General features: G+C 42.2%; 2 protein-coding genes across 7 annotated transcripts in view; one reads left to right on the top strand and one right to left on the bottom strand.

Moving 5' to 3' along the window:
* The window catches only part of IGF2BP3 (insulin like growth factor 2 mRNA binding protein 3), an 89,757-nt gene extending 77,063 nt beyond the window's left edge, over window positions 1-12,694 (top strand). Inside the window, exons 11-15 of one of the 4 annotated variants that reach the window (XM_081147800.1) lie at window positions 7,235-7,354; window positions 7,905-7,979; window positions 10,597-10,728; window positions 11,413-11,526; window positions 12,390-12,694. In XM_081147800.1, coding sequence (XP_081003926.1) covers window positions 7,235-7,354; window positions 7,905-7,979; window positions 10,597-10,728; window positions 11,413-11,526; window positions 12,390-12,488 — 540 coding nt within the window. In that variant the 3' untranslated portion in view covers window positions 12,489-12,694. Of the gene's footprint in view, window positions 1-7,234; window positions 7,355-7,904; window positions 7,980-9,283; window positions 9,374-10,596; window positions 10,729-11,412; window positions 11,527-12,389 lie in introns of those variants that run through there. The other 3 variants (XM_081147797.1, XM_081147798.1, XM_081147799.1) reach the window with 3 other exon arrangements.
* MALSU1 (mitochondrial assembly of ribosomal large subunit 1) lies at window positions 484-22,716 on the bottom strand. 3 transcript variants are annotated; one of them, XM_081147805.1, is made up of 6 exons: window positions 22,447-22,716; window positions 21,003-21,181; window positions 16,647-16,728; window positions 15,231-15,410; window positions 14,562-14,621; window positions 484-1,727 (listed from the first exon to the last, which is right to left on the bottom strand). In XM_081147805.1, exons 1-5 carry the CDS (start codon window positions 22,700-22,702, stop codon window positions 14,572-14,574), a joined length of 747 nt encoding a protein of 248 aa, XP_081003931.1. In that variant the 5' UTR covers window positions 22,703-22,716; the 3' UTR covers window positions 484-1,727; window positions 14,562-14,571. The 3 variants fall into 3 exon arrangements, with proteins under 3 accessions (XP_081003931.1, XP_081003932.1, XP_081003930.1); XM_081147806.1 differs by lacking the exon at window positions 484-1,727 and adding an exon at window positions 8,218-10,082; XM_081147804.1 differs by lacking the exon at window positions 484-1,727 and having other exon boundaries at window positions 14,477-14,621.
* Window positions 22,717-22,736: the final 20 nt, after the last annotated feature.

Here is a 22,736-nt window from a genome sequence, read left to right as displayed (position 1 = left end):
ACTTAAAAGTGGAAAGGAGACATATTTTTGTAATCTACCTTTTTCTTCAAAATGGGAAGAAATCTTTGCTTTTGTGGGTTTTAAAAAGAGGTGCTCAACAATTGCCTTTTCCTCTCACAAGTACAAAGGTGGACAGTCCTCTCTTGGATATCTGGTATATATTTTTACAAACTTTGTAATTATAGTTTGTTATTAATGAGAACATTGCACTACTGTCAGCTTTTCTCCTTAAGGACATTCACCTTGGTGTTAATCACAATCTCATCACTCTTCAGAAATTTGGCATAACACTGTTATTTAACATGTAGCCCATGTTTAAATTTCCAGTTACCCCAATAATGTCCTCTCTGTATCTTTTCAGTAAAGAACCCCATCAAGGACCTTGCATTTGGTTGTATTGTCTTTTGCCTCCTTTTTAAACAGCACTGCACCCCTTCTTCCCCCCTTTCTTATGGTATTGACAAATCCAGGCTAGTGGTTTTATAGAATGTTCCCCATTTGGATTTATTGGCTGCCTCAGATTGGGCTCACATCATACCTTTTATTGGAATATCTTGTCACATTGGGAAGCAAGTGGTGTCAGCGTGTGTCATTATTGGTCACGTTAAGTTTGATCATATGATTAAGGCCAGGCCTGTTTGATTTCTCCACTGTAAAAATACCTTTCCCAGTTGTGATTAAGAAGTAACCGGCAGTACTTTGAGACTGTGTGAGTATCCTGCTTCCTAAGTCTTTCACCCAGTGGGTTTAATGTCCATTGCTGACATTTGCCCAAATCATGTATGGTATATCGTAATGTCTCCTTTTACATTTATTAGTTGACAGTTTTCTGTAAAAGACAGCTTTCTCTGATCCGTACCTTAAGGGCGGGGGGTGGGGGGTGTTGTTAATTGTATTAGAACTTCCCCAGACCTTTTGCATTAGAATCCCCCCTACCCCAGGCCCGGGGTGGGGATTAGGGGTGAGACCCAGGCGTCATTATTTTGGAAAACTCCATAGATAACTGCAATGTGTAGCCAAGGTTAACAACAGCTGCTGTTGCTTAACTGGTTAAGAATCTGTGCCCCACCTTGGACGTGAATGAATCAGAATCTCCGTAGGAGACGGTGGAGGCTCAGGAACTTGTGGTGTGGGCATCAGGAGCTTTTTGTTACCCATTCATTTTCAAGAACTATTCTGGAAGAATGTTTACCAGTCTGTGGAGGGTGGACTTAAGTGTTGGAAAAGAGTATCTCCTCTCAAGACTAATGCATGGGAGACAATATTTAGGATGAGCACAAACACACCACTCATATATGTCTGTCTAACTTGTTTGAGGCTTTAAAGTGTAAAGAGAAAACTCACCCCCTTTTCTCTCAACACCTGTCTTTCCAACTCATAGGCACTATCAGGCCAAAACTGTCCGTGGGATGCTGCCATATGTCTGTTTTCATGCTTCTAAATATATTTTGGCATGCTGTATGATCAGGATTAGGTTTGGCTGTGTGTTTGGAATGAAAAAATGTGGTTTAAATGAATTTCCTTTTTTAAGAGAAGAGTCGAAGGGCAGGTAATCCAAGTAGTTCTGGTAGTAGTTCTGCTGGATCATCTAGGGCTGGCCTTCTGCTGGCTGAGCGTACCATCTCCGCGTCCAGGATGACTGCTTGAGCTCCGGACACTGCCTGAGGATAGCTTTTCACTCCCACTGGTGTCGTGTTTGCACGAACATTACACCTGGCCACTTCTGCCTGCAAGGGAAACTGAGTCTATAACTAAACAGATGAGCGGATGTCGGGGATGGCTCTGACTCTGCCTGCCTTGGAGTTAGCAGCGCTACACGTTAAAGGAATCTCTCAGCGTGGAAGGGGCGAGGTAAACTTTTAAGGTCTCCCCGCCTATCCACCCCCCTAAAAACAGGAGACTCTAAATTCTAGAGGAGAAAATTCCATGTTCCAATTCCACTCCTGGAGATTATTTTCATCTAATAAAGGGAAAACACCATTTTTAGAGAATTATACTGTCTCTGGATACCAATGAGGGTAAAACCTACTTCCAAGTAACTGTCGGGTAATTTTGCGGCTTAATGTTTCAGAGAACAAGTCTGTAACAAGTTTTGTTTTAGCCTGCAACTCCACGGGGGAGGAAGACTTAGTTGGAATAGCTTTGCCTTTATTGTATATCAGCAGGCTGTTCTTTTCTTAAACCCAGATCTCTAATAAGTGGTCACCACTTTTTGAAACACAAGTAAACTATTGTTTCTAAAGGCGATAGTTAAATTCACCAGTTTTCTCTTTTTGCTTACCATTGTTTCTTACAGACCTCTTATTCCCTTTGGCTTTGCTTCGCTTCTTGCTGAACGTAATAGTGAAGGCCGGGGAGATGTTTTAAACCCGGGCTAGAGGAGGAAAGGCCGCAGGTGCTTGCCCTCAGCGCCCCTGGTCCTCGGCCTGCTCCCTGCGGCCGCCTCTCCCCTCGAAGCCCTGTGGGTCAGCGGCAAGTCTCCGCTTTTTCTTTAAACGTATATTGCCTGGCAAGGACTAGGTTTTGATGACTAAATGTTTCAAAGAATCTACTTCTACGTCCTGCTTCCTCTTTCTTTACGGTTGTTTCCTTTTTTCCTCCCGTTTTCCCACTTCTGCTTTGTAACGTGGAAGTAGAATGGATGTATCTCGCCTTTGGCTAAAGCCCTTGCCTCTGTTCATACCCTTCTTCCTGGAACCGCCAGGTTGATTTTTCCCAGAGAGCCAAAGAGTTGGTTCTTCCAGCAGACAAAAAGTCTGTAGTTCCGCCTAGCAGCTGGCTCAGGCAGTACTTGCTTGGCAAACTTCGAGTTTATAAATGACAGGAAATGCTCCTTTCAGAAATGCTCAAACAGTAGGGAAGAGGCCATTGGCAGCTAGTGAGCAGAGCCAGAGCTGGAACTGGCACACAGCATCCCCCACACAGCAGCAGCCATAGCTTGACAGTGTTGGCAGCCTGCTCTGGGGTTGGCAGAAGTTAGCCCGAGTGCTGTTGTCTTAATTTTGGTAGCGCCTCTGGAGTCTTCCCAGAAGTCTCCAAATAATAGCATAATCTTAGAATTGCAAACTTTGTGCTTATGGAAGAGGCAAGGAAGGTGAGCAGTTCCTTAGGTCTTAGCTAGTTTAAGGTGCTCTTTAAGAAACAAAATAGGAGTTGAAAGGGATTTTTGGATCAGATGACTGTTTTCATGGAGTCTCTTAGTCCTTAGGATTTCTTACTATGGGTGCAGCTCTCTTGTCAGGAAACAATTTCAAAGTAAGTAATTCCTTGTACACATTTATTACCTCTTAAGAGGCCTTGGTTACTTGTTACGGGGGAAAGGTTTCTTTGGCCTTTTTTTTTTTTTTTTTTTTTTTTAAGATTTCAGTATTCTTTTCAGGTCATGGAGTTGAGTAAACTTAATTCCCGTTCCAGACCAAAATCTATTAAGACGGAACAAAGAAACCCAGGAGTATCTATTTGACAAGCCCAAGGAAAACACTGGCGTCCTTCCAGGTTCCTGGAGGCTGCTCTCGCTGGCTGGCATGCGTGTCTCCAGGCCTTTGCAATGTCTTAGGTTCTGCTCCCCACAAAGGAAATACACTTAACCTTACTGTTTGCTCTGCCCACGATAGAGGATTAGGAATTGCTCACTGGCAGACTTCACCAGTTATGCAGACTTTCGGTTGAGAAGCTTCGTTTCTTTTGTTTTTCAAGCTGTAACATAGAGTCTGCCAACAAGTCCAAAGGAAGTTTTGCTGATAGGCACCTGGCAGAAGTCCACTGGGAAGCGGCTTGTGTCCCAGGAATGTCCTTCACCTCTGAAGGTTTGGGAAAGGGCTTCAGGATAACACAGTGAACGTTAACTTAAATGTAAAGGATGTGTAACAGAAAGGGTAACGCTGGCGAGTTGTTCAAGCTCCACCTTAGAGCCTTGAATTCACAGGTGGAAGAGGCTTATCGTATCCATTGTTCTGGCTTTTGTTTTGTAAGTAAACATGAAGCTGTCTGCTTATCTGAGGGTCCCCGTCCTGAAAACATGGCTTGCTGCGCAGAGCCCCACATTAGATGCTTTGTGCCGGAGAGCTGGTGCAATCACTGTAGCTGGACAGGATGTGTGTGTGAGGCGCCTTATATTCCCAGGGGAGGATTTCCTTGAAAAGTAATTCATGGTCAGGGAGATGCCTGGTGGATGCGGAATTGGAGCAGAGGGAATTGGGCCATGTTCAGAAATGTCTTCATCTAGACATCTGATGAGTCAACTTTTTATTAAGGTGCCAAGAGAACACGTCACCGTCAGTCTAGGCACCACCTCCTGGTGTGCTCGGTCGGCTTCGCTCTGGTGCTTTTGTATTTGACAGGTTCCGTTGCTTGTTTCCATCCCCATGCAGAACACTTTTCTGTCTACATACTGGTTCTTTCTGCAGGTCTGTGCTCCTCCTCTGTTGGGTTTTGATCCTTTGGACCCTTCTCTACTAACCACCATTCCTTTTCCAAACTTCACACAACTTTTCTCTTAAATTGATTGGATTTGCTACTTCCTACCTGCCCCCAAATCAACAACACAAACGCATCGATAGCCTTTCCTCACCGTGGTGGGAAGATGCTTTATTTGTTCAGCCTTCGAGGCTCTGGCAGTTTTGATGACAGTTCCTGCCTCCGAGATTTTCTCATAGCAGCGTGGTCTTCAGTATCTTCTGGGCCGGGACACATGCTCAGGCTGTGCCGGCCGGACCTGCACCCTAAGGATGGTGCCTGCTACACTCATCCTCTGAGGACATTCAGAAGTTGCTCTCTGGGATCAGTCACAGGAAAAGTAGTTTTTACTAAGCAAATGGATAGTTTTCTCTCATCGACCTGGTAAATCATGCAACTGATTTCATTTTCCTTCTAATTAGGAAGCTGAGAGCCAGATTTGCGTAATAGCATTTCTGGCTTCATCTTGTCTTTTCTGTTCAGGTCCCTATGCTCTTATTTCTTCACCTCCTTTGTTTTATCTTTCTAGGTTATGTGTACTTTGTAAGCAGCATAAAATCTTTCTGGAACAAGGCCCAAAAAACAAATTATTATACAGTCATGGCAAAATACAGTGGGACAGATCTGGGCAAGTTACACATTAGATTTAGGCTGATCATTTAAAATGTCTTTATCACTGCTAGACCCCTCTCCCCTAAGAGAAGTATGTAATTCAGCCCTGGCCGGTGCTGCTCAGTAAAGAGCATTGGCCTGCTCACCCAAGGGTCGCGGGCTTTCTGGTCAAGGGCACGTCCCTGAGTTGCAGGTTTGCTCCCCAGCCCCAGTTGGGGTGTGTGCAGGAGGCAACCAATCAATGTGTCTCTCACATTGATGCCCCCCCCCCCCCCAAAATCAGCGGGAAAAACATCCTTGGGTGAGGGTTAACAAAAAAATACACTATTTTAAAAAAGTATGTAATACGGAAGAACGTGATACGGATGTTCTGTGACATAAAATATTTAGCTCCTAGCTTTACTTAAAAAAATATTGGTTAAGATTAATGTATGAGTTTTAATGTGAGGACCAGAATGACAAAATAGGTGCTAACATTGAACAGTTCGTAGTCAGTGTCAGAATGAATTTGTCTGTCTATCTAGTTATTAAAATGAGATAGGCCTTAAAGTGTCCCTCTAGAATAAATGGTGTATGGTAACTAACTCTGGCAGCTGTGAGGGATAGTGCTTTCCTACAAGTGCCACTGTTTTTATGACTTGGAAATACTGAAGAGTGAAATAATTTTACTTGCTGTCCTTCACTGATGATAGTGACAGTCGTCACCTGACCAAGCTGTGACAGGACAGGCCCCTATTACAAATCTCCGGTCAAGAGTTTAGTGAGAAGGCAGAGTCTGCTGGCGTTTATTCTGAGACTGGTCGTAGCGCTGCAGGAGAAGACTCCGTGAGCTGGCAGCTGTGCTGTGTGTGAGGACATGCTGGGAAAAGGGAACCCCGAAGAAATACCAAGCTATAAAGAATATAGTGCACCCCGTGTACAGATGCTGAAGAAACAAAGCCCAGTGATTGGAGAAAAGCCAGTGGTCTTTGTCAAGAATATTTCCTGGAGTTGAATTTTAGGTTAACTCTTACAGGAAATATGAGGTACATGGTGGAGGCTATAAAGGAACAGACTCTGATAAGCCGAGTTTAGATGATTTTCATTTGTAGAAAACTAGGTGTGGGGCCTAGAATCATTGCTGTATTTCTCATAAGTGTGAAAGGCATGGCTTGAACTAAAATACTCCCCCCCCCCCCAATATTGACTAAATTTATTAGCATGAGAATTTGGAAATATCTGTCAGTTTTAAATGGTCATGTTCTGATACAGCATTTCTATTACATAAAATCTTAGAAGTATTTGTACAAGGGCACAAGATTTGTTTTTAAAGATTTGATTGCAGTATTATATGAATTAGTGAAAAACTGGAAACCAGACTTTCTGAAGATCTTTTTTATTTTTAATCCTCACCTGAGGATATGCTTTTTAAAATTGATTTGAGGGAGGGAGAGAGGAAGACAGCAATGTGAGAGATGCATTGATGGGTTGCCTCGTATGTGCCCTGACCAGGGATCGAGCCCAAAACCTTCCGATGCACAGGACGATGCTCCAGCCGAGCCACACTGGCCAGGGCATGTTTGTTTTTATTTTTTAGAGCCGGGGAGAGACATGGTTGCCTCCCATAAACGCCCTGACTGGGGAATGAAGCAGCAACCTAGGTATGTGCCCTGACTGGGGATTGAACCCATCTCCAACCAACTGAACCACCCAGCCAGGCTGAAGTGAAGGTCGTTAAAGTAGCATCCTCAGATATAACAAAATAACTGTCAAGTCAAGATGGAGGAATCATGATTTTTCCCCCCCTTTTAGTGATGTGGTTATTTTATTGTCATAACTTCATTTACTTGTCAAGAATCTTCCTTGGATATAGTGATGGGGGATCTTTATTTTAAACAGTCTTGTCCATCTATTCCATTACATTTAAATTTTATAACATTTATATAGTTTTTAAATCTATAAGTTGGTGACTTCCTAAAGTTTAAGAAAATTGTGTACAGAAGCAACACGCAAATGCTTTCCGGATGCGTAAGATCTTTTCGACCCATTAGGTGAACTGTCAACTTACTGTGATTTTCCTGAAACCATCTTGGTATTCCTGCTGTATGTGATTGGCCCCATCCCTATGCCAACGATAACAGCCTGATGTGTATCCAACAAGCGTGAATGTCCTGTGTTTCTTCCCCAGCAGCAGTCAGAAATGGAGACTGTTCATCTGTTTATCCCAGCCTTATCTGTCGGTGCCATTATCGGCAAGCAGGGGCAGCACATCAAACAGCTTTCTCGCTTTGCAGGAGCTTCTATTAAGGTACTGCTCTGCCAGCTGGGGCTGTCCCGGTGCTTTCAATAATTATAGAAACATGAGTCTTCTTGCCACCTCATAGTTTGAATTGAAGGTGCAGTCTATCCTGAGGTTACGTAGTTTATTTCATATGCTACTCCTATAACCATACTTTGGGGGGATTTACCAGTTGTCTTAATTTGTGAACTTAACAGTTTCTTGCACACCCAGGAAGCTTGAGGGGTTCTGATGCATGAGGGCCAAGGACCACACTTTGAGTACCATTGGTATAGTGTTAGGAACACGGACAGTGAAGACACAGACCCAGCTCGCCCTCCGGGTCTGTCAGCTGTGGTCATAGACCAGGTAACTCAACTTCTCCAGCCTTCAGTTTGCCCACATGTGAAGGAGAGGCAGCACCTCATCAGGATGTAGTGAGGACTTGCTGAGGGGGACTATAAATGGACTTTCAACTCCTTCCAGAAGGCTTTCATTCTACATGTCAGTAAGCCACCTGCAAATGTCAGGCTGGTTTGTGTGACCTTTCTATCATAACCCCTTGATGGGTTTGTTCCAGATTGCCCCAGCTGAAGCACCAGATGCGAAGGTGAGGATGGTGATTATCACCGGGCCGCCGGAGGCCCAGTTTAAGGTATGTGCTCTAGTCTCCCACAGGTGAAAAACAGATGGATGCGGAGAACATGAATGCCTTCTTTTCGGGAATGCTAACTGGCTTCTCCCTTAAATGTATCTAATACTCAGTAGAAACAATTTCTCGATGGAAAGTCCTAAGACGAAGAATAGAGGAGAGGAACCTTTGAGATCTTGCTTCCCAGCCACTGCGGTCAGTTTGGCTCAAATAAAATCTTATAAAAATTTGTAGAATTGTACACTTGAAAACCTATATAATTTTATTGACCAATGTAACACCAATAGATTCAATTAAAAAACAAAAAAGGAACAGAGTAGAAACATACTCCAGATTACATTTCAAAAGTAAACCAAAGTCGGTGTTGTGATTTGGAGAGTTCTGTCGTGGTTGCTGGATTTGGATTTACTTGACTCCCGAAAGAGAGTTTGCTCAGTGCCTCATTGTCATATGTGAAAGTGAGACCTTAAGACTGAAATTTACAAACTTGCCTGGCTCATATACCTTGGAAAACTTGTTCTCAGATTGTTCTTGTTCCTGTGAAGCCTTGACCTTGGGTTAAAATGCCCCCTTTTCCTCTTACCCTTAGATTAACTTAGCCCTTGTCTGTTGTCTCCCCACAGTCACTCTAACCCTTCAAAGTTAGGGGTGGTTGTGGCATTTGTCCTGGCGTGAACCACTGCTCATGTTTGTAGGGTTTGGGGGCTGGAATGCCTCACTGTGTAACTGAAAGGTGGTGGAGCTGGGCGATAAAGAGCAGAGACTCAGCAGCCAGGCTGCTAGTTCAACTCCCAGCCCTACTGTTTACCAGCTTGGGACCTTGTGCAAGTTACTTAACCTTCCTCTGGTTAGTTCCGCATCTGTAAAATGGGGATTTGAGGTTTAAACAATATCTGTGCTTGGAATAGTGCCTGACACATAGGAAGCACAACATGTGGTGATATTTAGCAGACTCTGGGTGAATCAGACTAAGGCCCCGCCAAATCCTCGAATTCACAAGTACATACCTTTGAGTGTATGATTTTTCCTGTAAGACTTACAGTGTCTTTGTCACAGGTATAAGCAACCTCTGAATTCTAAGGAAACTAATGGATCCAAAACCCCTGTCTTGTTCCCACTGCTTGGTAGCTGTGTAATAGGACAACTCTTAACCTTAAGCCTTAGTTCCCTTAGCTTTAAAGTGTGGCTAGGAACACTGCCTAAACCTCCCCCTACCCCCACACTCTTTTAAACCATCACTGTCTTTGATCTCTATTTTCAGTGGGCCATTTTTTCACTAAAACTCCATCCCCCTACTTCATTTACAGGAAGAACAGGAAACAAGGGGAGCTGCTTTGAGATGTGGGTGCAGGTTGGCTAGGCTCAAACTCAGGTGAAGAAACTGACTCCCTCACACCAGCCTCGTGGTCCATCCAGGCAGTTCAAATTATAAGTCAGAAATGCTGAAAATTGCTTCCTATCCTGAACCTACGGGGTCAGTCACTTTTAGTTTGAAATCTTAAAGATAAATAACATCAATTATTATATGTTCCTTGATGCTAGGCTCTTACTATTTGGTAAGTGGAATTACCATCTTGCAATTTCTATAATGCTTGAATGCTGGGAGAGTCAGTTTGTTTCCCTGTCTCCTCCAGTGCCCACGCTGAACAGGTGCCCTAAGTGGAACATTTAAGAAAAGCTAGAATGCTTAAATCTCATTTATGTGATCAGTGATAATCACAAATGAATTATTTTAGAGATCTAATAAGAGACCTCCTAACCATGTTTTTTCTTATGAACTCCAGAGCTTGTTTTGGAGGAGGATGTATATCCCCAGTGTCCTTTGTTAACAGCTACATCCGTGGTCTGAGGCTGAGAATGAGTGGAATATACACCAAGATGGGTTTTTCTTTTCTGTAATCCCCTAAAATGAGCTAATCATTTCTGCACCAATGAAAACGTGTTAGATGCTTTTGTTTTTGTGGTTTGCCCTGGCAGCTTGTCAAATTAAACCAACTCTGACTTTTTTCCTTTGGTGCAAAGCAGAACAAATCAATGGCTACATCACAGGCAGGGTTTTTGGTACGTGACTTCTGGTTGTACGCAGAAGGTGGCAGGATGTGCTGGCTATAAAAATGAGAAGCACATGTTAACTTGCTTTCATAGCCTTACTATTCAAAGTAGAAACCACCTGGCTACGAGGAAGAAACAGAAACCATTCCTCTCCTGGCACAGCTGGCTCTCTAGTTCTTCCTTAGTCTCTTTTGCTCAGAAAAATACAATTACTTCTTATTGCCTATAGGAGAGGTTTCTCCTTTCTGATGGAGAGCAAAATGGCCATTTGCCCACAAAAGTGATTTTTTTAGTGAGGATGACTACTAATTAACTGCCTTTAACTGTTGTCAGAAGAATACGGTTCATTCTTTCATCAATCATTCAATTGCCTTGTCTATGATGCGCAGTTACCGGCAACCTTTCCTAGGGCTTCCTACCTTCTCCATTTCGTATGCGATCTTCAGTCTATCAAATGCAGGCGTATCACTGCAAAGGGCTATTCCAGTGGACTTGGGCCATCTTTACTGTTAATGGACCTTTTGTCTCCTACCCGAACGACACTGATAGCCTATGTTCTCATCTGTAGGCTCAGGGAAGAATTTATGGAAAAATTAAAGAAGAAAACTTTGTTAGTCCTAAAGAGGAGGTGAAACTTGAAGCTCATATCAGAGTGCCATCCTTTGCTGCTGGCAGAGTTATTGGAAAAGGAGGCAAAACGGCAAGTACTTCAGCAAAACCTGTGCAGTGGTATGAAAGGGAGAGCATTGAAAGGTACTTAGGAGTTCCAAGCCCCTGAATTTTGGCTAATTTGTAAAAAGCAGGACCATCTGGGCCAAGGTTTGGAGAAGACTGCCTTTTGTTCCTCCTGAGTGTTGGTGTCAGCTACTGGAGAAAGTAATGCCTCTCTTTCAGACCACTTTGTGTGAGAAAACTCTCATTTATAAGGGGCATTTAGCATTTTTTCTGTTGACATAACCCAGCTTTTAATTTTTATTGTATGAAGAATGACATGAGAAAAAATTTTTAAATTTCATCTACCTTTATAACTTGTACCTCTATAACTGAAAAAAGCAAATGACCTCCAGTTTTTCTTTTACACATGCAACTGCTAAATCATTTTCAAAGCTATACAATTTTGAAGTGAATGAGAGTGTACACTTCGGAAGTAGACTTTCTGGGTTTGAATCTGTTCCCTGCCATCCACTTGTGTGTAACTTTGGGCAAGTCAGTTTCTTTGTCTAAGCTTTAGTTTCCATTGTCTTGCAATGGGGACATATTAATAACTGGACAGAACCATTAGTGGATTAGATGAAATCTGTAAAGGCAGAGCTAGTGTTTGGTACATAGTAAGTGCGTGGGAAATGGTAAGTAAAAAACAACATGACTTGTATTTCTTTTTCAGGTGAATGAGCTCCAGAATTTGTCTAGTGCAGAAGTTGTTGTCCCTCGTGACCAGACGCCCGATGAGAATGATCAGGTGGTGGTCAAAATAACTGGTCACTTCTACGCTTGCCAGGCAAGTGGGCGCAGACACGATGAGCAGGCTCTTCTGCTTTTCCCCAAATGGAAGCAATTTTCCTGTGGGTGCCCCCACCTCATATAAATACTTAAGGTTGTTTAGTACCAAACACTTAAAATTTTTTTTTTAAATACATTTTTTTAAAATTTATTTTTTTCAAGTGAGTTGGTTTACTTCCATGCGGTATAGAATTTGGGATAGAACAAAGACTGAAGAACACAGTTTGATAGGGCTCTGGGCTGGGTCTATTCTGACCTCACAGCTAAGGTTAAAAAATGGCTGAGTGAGAAGAGCTAAAGAGATGAGCCACTGCATGATGATTTTTACAAAAGTTTATCCTTAAACGTGTAACAGGCTCCAAGACAATACTTCATTCTAGCTAGAGGTGGAAAGAGATGTTATGACAGGGAATCCAGATGTAAAACAGGAATGGAATTAAGGATCCCTATTGCCCAGGCACAAGGACCAGCTCACTTTTTGCCAGATTTCCTAGTTCCACCAGGGCCCCTTCCCTGTGGCCTTTTGCTCTTAGTTTCTGTTGTCTTCTGTGTGAATGCCTCACCTTCCTTGTCCATCTCCTTGGCCTGCTTCTTGCCACCCTTTCCCCAGACCCTGCCACTGGCAGCTGAGCTCTCTGTCCCACCCCTGAGCCTATGCCTCCAGGCGGGCCCACTGATTCTAGCGCCAAACGGCTTAATCCCCCTTTTAGCAGGTGATCTTGGCTATCCACTAGCAAACTAATTAGTATGTATAATTAATCTTTGAATAAACTTTTATTTGAAGTTTTTGAAATGGAAAAATAAAACAACTTTTAGTAACCTTTGACCAGGTAGAAATTTCAAAGCTCTCTCCTTTTGCAGGTTGCCCAGAGGAAAATTCAGGAAATTCTGACTCAGGTAAAGCAGCACCAACAGCAGAAAGCTCTGCAAAGTGGACCACTTCAGTCAAGACGGAAGTAAAGGCTCAGGAAACAGCCCACCACAGAGGCAGATGCCTAACCAAAGACAGATTGCTTAACCAACAGACGGGCGGCTGAACCCTATCCAGAATCACATGCACAAGTTTTTACCTAGCCAGTTGTTTCTGAGGACCAGGCAACTTTCGAACTCCTGTCTCTGTGAGAATGTATACTTTATGCTCTCTGAAATGTATGACACCCAGCTTTAAAAAAAAAAAAAAAAAAAATAAGGGGGAGGAAAAGAGGACTCTGCACTTCCCTTCTGTTGTATTCTCGGTATAACAAATATTCTAATTTTTCTTAATATTCCCCTATAATGCAAGAAATTGGCTTAATGATGCACTCACTAAATTCATCAAATAAATAGATTGCTCCTAAGTCAAAATAGAATTATTACAGGAACTTAAATGTTAAGGCATCAACATGGAAAAACTGTCTGTTTTATTTTTATCTAACACTAACATGAATAACCTAAGGGAAGTGCTGAATGGTGTTGGCAGGGGTATTAAACGTGCATTTTTACTCAACTACCTCAGGTATTCAGTAATGCAATGAAAGCAAATTTTGTGGTTGTTTTGAAAATTTTATATACTTTATAAAGATAAAAATCCAACTGTTTTTTAAAAAATAAACTTAAAATTTAATTAGCTAACAGGCAAATAACTGAAAAAATTTTACTTCTGGCTGTTGACAGTAAAGCTGGAAAATTAATTTCAGGTTTTTTGAGGCTTTTGACAGTTATTAGTTGGAAAATCCAGTAAATGTCCAATGACATGGAGCAGTGCCTATATTTGGAGAGCAGCAATACCATTTATTTTTTTGTTTGTTAGGGAGAGTTTTTGATGGTACTAACAGAGCAAAGTGGTCACAGGAAGTTTGGAATGGCTAGTTTAATGGCTTCAGGAGACTTATGTTTTTTTTTAAGTGATTGAGTGCATAATTTCTTTGTGCTTTTGACTATCACTACCTAAAGAAAGTGCGTCAGTGAAGAGATGCAGCCCCTGTGGACTTGAAACTGATTGGCAAAAAGCAAGCCTCAACTTGTCTTACAGGATGCTTAGCTTGCCAATCCACCTCAGAGCAGTTGGTTTACCCTTTGAGCAGACCCCAAAAGAATTGCTTTGCAAAGAACAATGGGGCAGTCAGATGGTGTGACAGTGTTTAAAGGCAATAAAAGGCTATATCTTATATGTGCCAGGCACTGCTATGAGCCTCACTAAGCTGTTTTGAAGATTTTTAAACAAGGATAAATCAAGAAAAATGAAAGGCCACCTAAAATATTACATAGAATGCAACAGGATTCCTGTATTCTGTGCAACCAGTTACTGTAAGAAAAGAATTTTTGAAATGTAATTTGAATGACTGTGAGAAAACTTTTGACCTTTAATACTGAACTCATTTGCCCATTCCATAACTTGATGGCAAAGCCCAGTATGTACAATTATGGGCGTGGGTGGTCTCCGAGGCCACGCTGCTCTCAGAATTGTTTGTGTTGCTTTTGTTCATAAAGTGGTCACAGTCATCATATTACATGGATCTGAAGGACATATATAATAACCCCTTACAAAGTCATTTTGCCTCATTTGTATTTCAAGATGAATTTCTACAGACTAGGTAAGTTTTTCTGATGATCAGCATATCAGACATTTTGAAAATGACTTGAAATGTTTTCCTAAATGTTTTCAGAAAACCAGTTTATTTTGTAGTTTTAGCCAAAAAGTGCCCTTTTTGTCACTGAATTCATCTAGCATTCATAATTCCACCCCACCCCCCAAACAGCGAATTGCTTTAAAAAAAAAAAATAAAAAATCATGGACTGGCTTTGTGGTTGGTTTTTAGGTGAGACGTGCTTATGGCCAGAGCTCTTCCTCAGTATTTGATTTTTCTAATATTTGTTGGTTTGTTTTTTTTAAATACAGATAGGTGCTGCATTTATATCTGCTGGTTTAAATTCTCTCATATTTCACTTCTAGCCTTTTAGTGCAGCAAATCATGTTTTACTTTCAATTAAGCATTGGTAATGGAGTATCTGGTAATAGCTAGGAAATAATTCTGTAACTGAGTTTGTACTCACCGCATATGGATCATTCCTCATTTGTAATGTGCCCCAAATGCAGCTTCATTTTCCAGATACCTTGATGCAGAATAAAGTTTTTCATCATTAGGTGCAGCTTGATGTATAGTTTTATTTTTGATTTTTCAAATAAATGTGGATATAATTTATAAATTTAAACAGATTTTTAGTAATAGTATGTCAATCTTAAGTTAAGCACCAATACCTACTGGTAAATTATTTTCTCCATTCCATGGTACTTAATTTGAACCTTGATAATATTGTTTGCATATGAACTAAGAACTATATAGGCTTTAAGTAATAGGACCGACCAGTGGGGTAGTTATGGGTCTTTTGCTTTATTTTTTTAAATGTTAGCTATTCCATTCTACATAATACTTACACTTAAGCAAAATTAACTAAAATCTGAGCAGAGACCTCAAGTGAAGTGCAGGGACCAGTGATAACTCCAGGATTTCCTGCTGGGATCTCAGGAACAAAGACAACATATTAAAACTGTAGTTGACGCTCCTTTACCTGCAATTTCCACATCCTGATGTCAGTCAGCATGAGTACCCATAGTCAAATAAGACTTCGACAATAACTTACCAATAAGGTGGGGGTTAGGAGCTATTTTTTAAGAAGGGACTCAATCTCAATGTGAAATGACTAAAACAGTATTTTATTCACATTTGAACTCCACTGGAGTCAGGGATGAAGTGTCATCTTCTATTCCAAGAATGAAATCTTCAGGTAATGTTTCAGGTGCTATCTGAGCTAACTGGTCGTCATAAGAACGTAGGGTCCATAACTTCTCTAGTTCGTAAGTTTCTCTGGTCTCTGGAAGCATCAAATGGATCACCATGCTGCCTGTCAAGGACAGGTAAGAGTTACAAAGAAGCAGCAGTTTGCTGTTATTCTTATGATCTCACAACCCTCTGATAGTTTATTACTCACAGTATAACTATGAGAACCGCTGTCTGAGTTCCTAAAGTGTGGACCACAGATGAGCACCATCTGGAAACTTGTTAGAAATACAAACTGTGGATCCCAACCAGCAAAATACCACGGAAGTGCTGCTGTGTTTTTTTCTCAGTGCATCACACAGGAGGTACATGATTTCAATATGTGACATTACTTGACTCAAGTGTTTAACTTCAGCCAAGTGACTAAAGGTGAGGCCCGTCAGTTCTCCAAATGTGTCACATTTCTGCACATGCTGTGAGCAAAGCACTGACTGCCTTTTGTTCTGGACTGGCTGTCCGGAGCAAAGGGCAGCTTTGCTTACAGCAGTGGTTTTCAATCAAGGACATTTTTGGTTCTCACAAGAGGGGGAGGGATACTCTTACCCACTCGGTCTCAAATGCTAAGTGACAAAGCTGAGAAACCTTGACTTACAGCCTTGCCAGAAAAAGTATCTTCCACCACAGCAAAAGCAGACCTGCTTCCTGCCCATTACAGACAATGTGGATACCCTAATCTCAGGGTTCCTCTGAGTGTGTGCAGGTCCTATGTTGCTCTATAGAAGCTGGGGCTTAGGGAACCTGGTGCAAAAATGCTGCTGTTGGCTACTACTATTGTGAGTAATAAACTGTCCTTTACCTCCCACCCTGGAATAGTCTAGTCTTTTACCAATATCTATGAAACTGGGTGGCTAACTTGTTAGTTTACAAGTAAGATAAAATCTCAGAGCCCTCTTAGTTCTTGACAGTTCCTGTTTTTTCCCCTTTGTAATAAGTACCTGGTAGGGAAATACTTTGAAACTATGTATAGATTAATACCCAGATTTGTTAGGTCTTTTCAAAATTCCAGTCCTTTGCCTGGAATGCCCTTCACCTCGGCTGAATTATTTCAGGCCAAGGTTATGTGTACCCCCAAGCCACCTACCACCAATAAGGGATCTCTCCCATCATCTTTCTGACCTCTTTGGCTCATTAGATACACACCAAGTTAGGTGAGCGTTTAATGTGTGAATATGACTACCTGGGTTACAATGAAACATTTCAAAAATTTTACATGGAAAAACTCAGAAATTTGATCTCAATTCTTTTGCAACTGAAAATAGTTCAAGATTAGCACAATGCCAAATATTTACCAATAACTTACCAAAGTCCACACAGAGCCAGTCATCAGTGTCCTTCCCTTCAATCTTCACATGAGGCTCACTTTTACTTTTTAGGAATTTGTACTGAAAAAGGAGAGATCATATATTAAAGGGAGAAGGGATAAGGAGACCTCTGCTTTAACTGAGGGTCTACTGGTATTTTTTCTTGGTCTTAACTTGGGACCTAGCTTACTCATAACTTAGTGAACTAGTTCCCCCCTAAATCCTTCTGCCCAAACTCTTTTGATAGGGCCACCATATTCAATCCACGGTGTATCTGGTCCTCACCTACATCATTCCTTCTGTCCATCCCAGCTTCCCTTCACTCTCAGGGGAGGCAGATGCTGCCTTCCTGCTTTAAGGTTAGGTCTTCTCAGCCCATCTCAACTACCTCTATGACAGTGTTAATGGGACTTTATTATCCCACGTCTCTATTCCCAACAGATACACTATTGTCACAGAAAATACACTTTAAGAACTATTACAAGAGACAAAGAAGGACATTAAAAGGGGCAACTAACCAAGATGACAGAACTAGAAACATGCATCAAAAATCAGAACTCCTAAACATATAAAACATTGACAGAATTGAATAAATAGATGGCAACAGTAATATAGGAGACTCACTACACCATTTTTAATAATGGACAGAACAACCAGACAGAAGACTTGAACAACACTACAGAGCAATTGGACATAACAGACATTAACAAAACATTGCACCCAACAACAGAGTACATATTTTCCTTAAGTGCACATAGAACATTTACCAGAATAGATCATGTTAGGCCACAAAACAAGTCTTAATAAAGTATTTTCTGATCACAATGAAAAGAAACTAGAAAATCCACAAATATGCGGAAATTAACACTTTAAGAAACCAAGAGGTTCAAGAACAAATCACAAGGGGAATTAGAAAATATCTTGAGACAAAACGTAACATTCCAAAACGTATGGGATGCAGTGAAACAGTGTCAAGAGGGAAATTTATACCTATAAATACTTATAGGAGAAAAGTCCCCAAATAAAAAATTTACACAAGAACTAGGAAATGAACAAGTTAAAGCTAGCAGAGAGAAGGAAACTGATCACAGAAAATCATAAGGCAAAAATCAATGAAACCAAGATTTGGTTCTTCAGAAAGCAATAAAATTGGCAAATCTTTAGTGGGATTGACTTAAAAAAAAAAAATAGAAGACCCAAATAACTAAAATCAGGAACAATTCAGGGGACATTATTATCAATTTTAGAGAAGGAAAAAAGGGTTATACTACTACCATAAATGATTGTATACCAACAAACTGGATAACCTCAATGAAATGAATTCCTAGAAACAACCAAGATTGAATTAGGAAGAAATAGAAAACCTAAATAGACCTATTCAGTAATGGTAACAGGACTAAATCAGTAATCAAAAACGTCTCAACACAATATCAATTTTTTAAAAAAGGGAACCGGGGGGGGGGGGGGGGGACACGGGGACGACGACGGGACTCCCAACAAAGAAAAGCCCTGGACCAGATAGCTTCACTGGTGAATTCTACCACAAATTTAAACTAAAGCCAACACAGATTCTTCTCAAACTCTTCCAACAAAATTTAAGAGAAGGGAACACTTCCTAACTCTATGACCTTAGCATTACCCTAACACCAAAGCCAAAGACCTCTAGGAAACTACAGACCAGAATCCCTGATGAATACTGATACAAAAGTCTTAAACAAAATGCCACCGACGAGCAGACCAATTCAGTAGCATTGAAAAATACAGGGTGTGTGTACACACTGTAACAGCTGATAGCTCAATTTTGAAAATAAAATGTAGTTTAATAAACACTGCCTTTCTAAATATTCAAAGTGTGTGTGTACATTTTGGGGGGATACCCTATATATACACAACCTATACATACACAAGTGGGATTTATTCCTGGAATGTAAAGATGGTTCCACATGAAAAAATGTAATAAACCACATAAATAAAATGAGGGACAAAACCATAGGACCATCTCAAATTTATGCAAAAAAAGCATTTGACAAAATTCAACATCCTTTCATGATACACTCAACAAACTAAATGAAAAGAAACTATCTCAAGATGATAAAAGCCCACAGCTATATCACATTCAATGGCGAAAGACTAAGCTTTTCCTCTAAGATTAGAAACAATGCCCACTTTCACCCCATCATTCAGAACCACCTGAAATCTAGATAAATGGAAGTCTTACAAAGGATTTAAAGAAGAAGCCACATGGAGACTAGTAGGAGGGGTGGAGATGTGGAATGGGCTGGTCCCACATCCACATGTGGCAGATAATCAGGAGGGATATCTTGGCTTCAGATGTTCCTGAGGAGTGAGGGGTCAGCCGCACACCAGGCCTCCAAACCCAGGGTTCCAGTGCCAAGAAAACAAGTCTCCCATAACTTCTGAAACCAGTGGGGATTGTGGCTGAGTGAGACAAAGGGCTGCTGGAGTCCTAGGCAGTTCCTCTTCAAGGGCCCACACACAGACTTAGGCCTCTGCCAGACTTACTCCGATTCATTCCCTCTGAGCTCCAGCACTTGGGGCAGCAGTTTGAAAGGCACCAGGGAAAGACAGGGAGGAACTGAATTGTCTGGCATCAAGGCAAGAGCTGGAGGGGCAGAACATGGCCTCTGCCAGACGAAAGTGTTGGCAGAGGCCACTGTTCCTTTTCTGAGATGACCGCTCCCCTCCCCCCTTCCCACAGAGCCAGCAGGCAGGTGCCATACCCAAGCTTCCTAGACAAGAAAAGCTAAAGGAGTTCATCACCACCAAACCAGTATTACACAAAATGTTAAAGGGTCTTTAAGGAGGAGGGAAAAAAGACAAAAAACATGAACAATAAAATGCAATAAATACATATATCTACAATTGAACCTAAAAAACAAAATAAATGAACAAGCAGAACAGAAACAGACTCAATAGATACAGAACTGAAGGTTGCCAGAAGTGAGAGAGGTGGGGAGATAGGCAAAAAAAGTGAAGGGAATTAAGAAGTAAAAACTGCCAGTTATAAAATTAGTCATGGGGATGTAAAATACAACACAGGGAATATAGTCAATAATACTGTAATAATTATGTATGGTGCCAGAAGGGTGCTAGACTTATGGCGATCACTTCTTAAGGTATATAAATGTCTAATCAATATGTTGTATACCTGAAACTAATACAATTTGTATGTCAACTATAATTAAAAAATAAATTTTTAAAAAGCTGGGACATGAACAGATATTTCTATAGTTGTGTTTATAGTAGCATTATTCATAATAGCCCAAAGGGGGAAGAAACCCAATGTCCATCAATGGATGAATAGATAAAATATGGTATGCACATATAATAAAATATTATGACATATGCTCAAGATGGATAAACCTTGAAAACATTATGCTAAGTGACATAGCCAGTCACAAAGAAACCCCACAAAACACGAACAGGGTATTATTTCACTCATATGAGGTACTTAATCAAATTTACAGAGACAGAAAGCAGAATGGTGATTGCCAGGGGAATGGGCAGTTACTGTTCAATGTGTACGGGCACCAAGGCTATTTTCAGCCCCCTTTTAATTTTACCAACCTTCTCTAGGCAATTCCAGCTATTCGCTTGGTCTTAACTGTCCCTTCTCTGACCAATTTTCAACAAGGTGAGAGAGATGTTTCCCTGTAAAGTGGTATCAGGTAAAGGCCACCATGTTCCTATTCTTCACTCTGGTTTGGAGCGAGTCCAGCTGGAAATGAACTGCCTTCCCTTTCCTCAGCTGTGACCTCAGAGGGCAAGGACTAAATCCTGTCTTCTCCACACCCAGCACCGCGCTGGGGAACACCGGATATGCTCAAACGTTTAAATTCGACTCTAGGTCAGCACTGTCCAACAGAACTTTTTGCAATTGTGGAAATGTCTTATAGTTGTGCTGTCCACTATGGTAGCCATTAGTCACATGTGGCTATGGAGCACCCGAAATCTGGCCTAGTACAATTGGAGAACTGAATTTTAAATTTTAATTTATAATTAAATATCCGCATGTGGCTAATGGCTACTATATTGGACAGTGCTGCTCTAGAAATCCCTCTGGGTTATAATGTCTTCTTGTCTGCCTCAGGTTATTTTTTAATATTTTTTTAAGAGACAATAATTAGAAATACCTTGATTCACTAGGATTGGATATTTGCCCCCGTAACTTTCACTATCAAAGAAAGAATATAAAACGCTCATGCAAATTATGAAAATTTGGGCTGCTTATATAATCTCATCGATGGGTTTACTTTTCATGTGTTGCTCCTCAGCCTAACGAACTGACACTTTCATTCAGTCAACTGTTCCAAAGTGAAAAGAAAGCATCCTACCATTTTCACGATGTAGTAGGCCATGGCATGTAAGTGTCGGGTAGAAGTCCCACTACCAATCACAAAGTAATCTGTATATTTCATTTCTGGAGGAACCTGGATCACACAAATGTCTCTTGCATTTTCTTGCCTCAGAAGTGAAACCAACATATCAATGTCAAACTTGGGACCAGTATGATCTGAAATGCACAAAGATTTGCTTGTGTCAGGTGGCCAAGTAGGAGACAAACATGGTATGCACCCAAAGACGCAACTGACAGTGAAACTGCTCCTCCTGGAGGGTGTTTAGATCTAAAATGTTTTCAAAGACGGTAGGGCCCAGGCCTCCTGGGAGGGGAACCTGGGCAGTGGTTTCATACAGCACTGCTCTCCTACAGGAAGGGTGCCCAGGATACACAGAGCCACCACACATCCTTTGCCATTACCGCATGCAAATGGAACCACACATCAGCAACAAATGACTTTCTGTTAACTAGTACTTGAGGAAATGAGCAATACATACCTCAGACACAGAACTGTTAAAGGAAAACGGCACAAGTTGGGGAGGTGGTGCTATCCTGGGGCATATTAAATTGAATCCCAGACATAAAGGGTCACAGAACTAGAATTGTGAGCTGTATGGGCTCTTATTACCTGGTCCACAACCTTCACCTGAGAGATGGAAGAAACTTAGGCCTAGCAGTGTGAGTGTGTGTGTGTGTGTGTGTGGCCCCAAAGGAAAAAAAAATGAGAGCGCTAAAAATTTTAAAGCAATTACTTTGAACCCTCAAATTTTTCTTATAAAGCCATTTGGGTTATATAACAACCGTTATCTATGAGATCCTGATTTTCTTTTTTTCCTGTAAAGATTCAGATACTCTGTTCTTCACCTTGAAGTACTAGAGCCTGTAACTTTATAGCTCCTTAACGTTCGGACTCCCAAGGACCTAGCAGTGGCTAGTTCTCTAACACCTTCCCCTCTCGTACACTGGCCTTTCGCAGATGCGATCTATTTACCATGTCTCAAGTTTCTAAAAACCTCCAGTGATTACAGGACCTTAAATTAGCCCCGTCTCCTATCAGCGCTTCTTACACTCTAGCCCCAGCCCCCGGCTCTTCCTCCGAATCCTCACGCCCCAACCCTCCGGCCAAGGCCATTTCTCGGGACCCTAGGAGGAGTGTGAAGGGGAGTGAGGACGGCGAGGTTGTGCCGCCAAGGGTCCGGCGTGGCCCTCCGGACGCCTGGCGGTTTGGAGCCGTCACTTCGTCCCTTGGCCTTGCTGTCGCTTCACGGTGAAATGGCAAAGCGGGCGCCAACCACCTTCTAAGTCCCTTCCAGCTCTGGACATGGAGGAGTTTGTGACTCCCAGAAAAATACACAGAGGGGGTTACTCAGAGCCGCCTCAGCTGGGACCGGCTTCCCGCTGCCCGCCGGGGGCCTCAACCGCCCTCCTCACGCCCGTACCTGCCGCGCGGGATTCCGGGGGCCCCTCGCTGGCTGCCTCCTCCGTCCACTCCTCCGGGCCTGGCCCGCCGTGCAGGCCGCGCGCACCGGCGGGGGGCAGCCAGGCCTGGCCGAGCGCTGGTCCCTCGGGAAGCCGTCCCACGGCCAGCAACCGAAGCCGAGACCCAGCGCCGGCCACAGGCCCCGCTCGCGGGGAAAGCGCCCGAAACGCGCGCAGCGTCCAGAGCCGCCGAGCCACACAGCCTCCGAGCCCCATCGCCGTCGCCGCGCGTCGACTACGCGGGGCGGGG

Source organism: Miniopterus schreibersii (genome assembly GCF_964146895.1).
Source record: "Miniopterus schreibersii genome assembly, chromosome: 9".
In the NCBI taxonomy this organism is placed as follows: Eukaryota; Metazoa; Chordata; class Mammalia; order Chiroptera; family Miniopteridae; genus Miniopterus; species Miniopterus schreibersii.
Note: the sequence above shows the minus strand (reverse complement) of the source record. Positions and strands in the feature narration are given on the sequence as shown.